Source organism: Charadrius vociferus, unplaced genomic scaffold (genome assembly GCF_000708025.1).
Source record: "Charadrius vociferus isolate BGI_N301 unplaced genomic scaffold, ASM70802v2 scaffold1412, whole genome shotgun sequence".
NCBI lineage: Eukaryota > Metazoa > Chordata > Aves > Charadriiformes > Charadriidae > Charadrius > Charadrius vociferus.
In genome coordinates, this window is record NW_009647053.1 from 6,566 (window position 1) to 8,003 (window position 1,438).

Sequence of the window (1,438 nt, forward strand, 5' to 3'; positions counted from 1 at the left end):
GGCCGGGGAACAGCCGCTGCGGCAGCTCCTGATGGGCTCAGGTCTCGTCCCGCAGGCACTGTGGCTATCTGGAACCTGCTCACCAAGTCCCTGCTGCAGTGTGTGCACCAGCCCGACGGCTGCCTCAAGCTCTACCCTTTCCAGTGCTTCCTAGCCCATGACCACGCAGTCCGGAGCATCGAGTGGTGCAAGGCCGACAGGTGAGGGTGGGGGAGCTGCGCTGCTGCGGGCTCTGCCTGGCAGAGCAGGCTCGCTGCTCCAGGTGAAGCTCCTTTGCCAAGATGGGCTTAAGAGGACTCGGTGCCGATGGCACTCGTCCGTCTGAGGCGCCGAAGAGGCTGGGTTGGGCTTTGCAGGGTGAGGAGGGGGTGAACTGCTGCCTGTGGGAGCAGCGCTGCGCTGCGGGAGCGGGGATGGGGCACAGCTCTGCGCTGCGGTCTCAGTGCTGCCTTTCTCCTGGTTCTCAGCAACTTCCTGGTCACGGCAGGGAGCGACCGTAAGATCAAGTTCTGGGACCTGCGACGGCTCTACGAGCCCATCAACAGCATCAAGCGGTTCCTCAGCACTGAGGTGGCCTGGCTGTTGCCTTACAACGGGGTCACCGTGGCCCAGGACAACTGCTACGCCTCGTGAGTGCTGGGGCCGTCGCAGTGCCCGCTCTGTGCCCGGGGCCGGCCTGCTGCCGGGGTCTGGTCTGACCGCCCAGGTGTCCCCAGGGTCACTCTCCCCCGGGAGCCTCCGGCTGTGCCATGCTGGGTCGCGCTGCAGCCGCGGTGTGTTGGTGCGGCCAAGGGGATGTGCAAGCAGGGTGGGCATGGGGGAGGACGAGTCCCTCGAGCTGGGCTGGGCAGCGGAGCTGCTGCGTGGCCCCAGACTGACACAAGTTGGCAGAAGCGTTCTGAGGTCTTGGTGTGTTCTCAACCTCCAGGACCTGCCCTGAGCTGCTGTGTGACGTTGTGACATGCCACTAGAGCGAGCGCAGTCCCCCTTCCGTCTGCCTAGGTCCCGGGGTCTCTGGGGAGGTGGGCTGCTGCCTGGCTCTCGCTGTCTCAGGGTGGCAGTGTGGAGCTCCATCCTTATCTGTTCCCTTTCCATTTCAGTTATGGTCTCTGTGGGATCCATTACATCGACGCTGGGTACTTGGGCTTCAAGGCTTATTTTGTGGCCCCTCGCAAGGGGACCGTGTGGGTAAGAGGCTGGTGCAGGGCAGTTCCGTCCCGGGGGCCGTGTAGGAGGGGTGGGTGCCTGTCCCAAACCTGGTGCCAACTGGGCCCCGCAGTCGCGGGTGGGGGTGACACTGCCGTGTGTGTCCCTGGCTCTTGGGGTCACCCTCTGCCCCTCGGACCAGGGACCGCGGCAGCCGGGTGAGATGGTGTCCCTGTCTGTGTCCGAGCTAGCTGTGCTTCTGTGCCCGGCCCCGCCGGGGGACGGAGGGTGG

General features: G+C 65.4%; 1 protein-coding gene across 1 annotated transcript in view; it reads left to right on the forward strand.

Annotated features, from left to right (window-relative positions):
* GTF3C2 (general transcription factor IIIC, polypeptide 2, beta 110kDa) overlaps positions 1-1,438 on the forward strand; it is a gene marked incomplete at its 5' end in the record, with an annotated part of 17,266 nt that overhangs the window by 5,699 nt on the left and 10,129 nt on the right. The window contains 3 exons of the mRNA XM_009895772.1: positions 56-200; positions 468-629; positions 1,101-1,188. Of these exons, the coding sequence (XP_009894074.1) occupies positions 56-200; positions 468-629; positions 1,101-1,188 (395 nt within the window). The remainder of the gene's footprint in view (positions 1-55; positions 201-467; positions 630-1,100; positions 1,189-1,438) is intronic.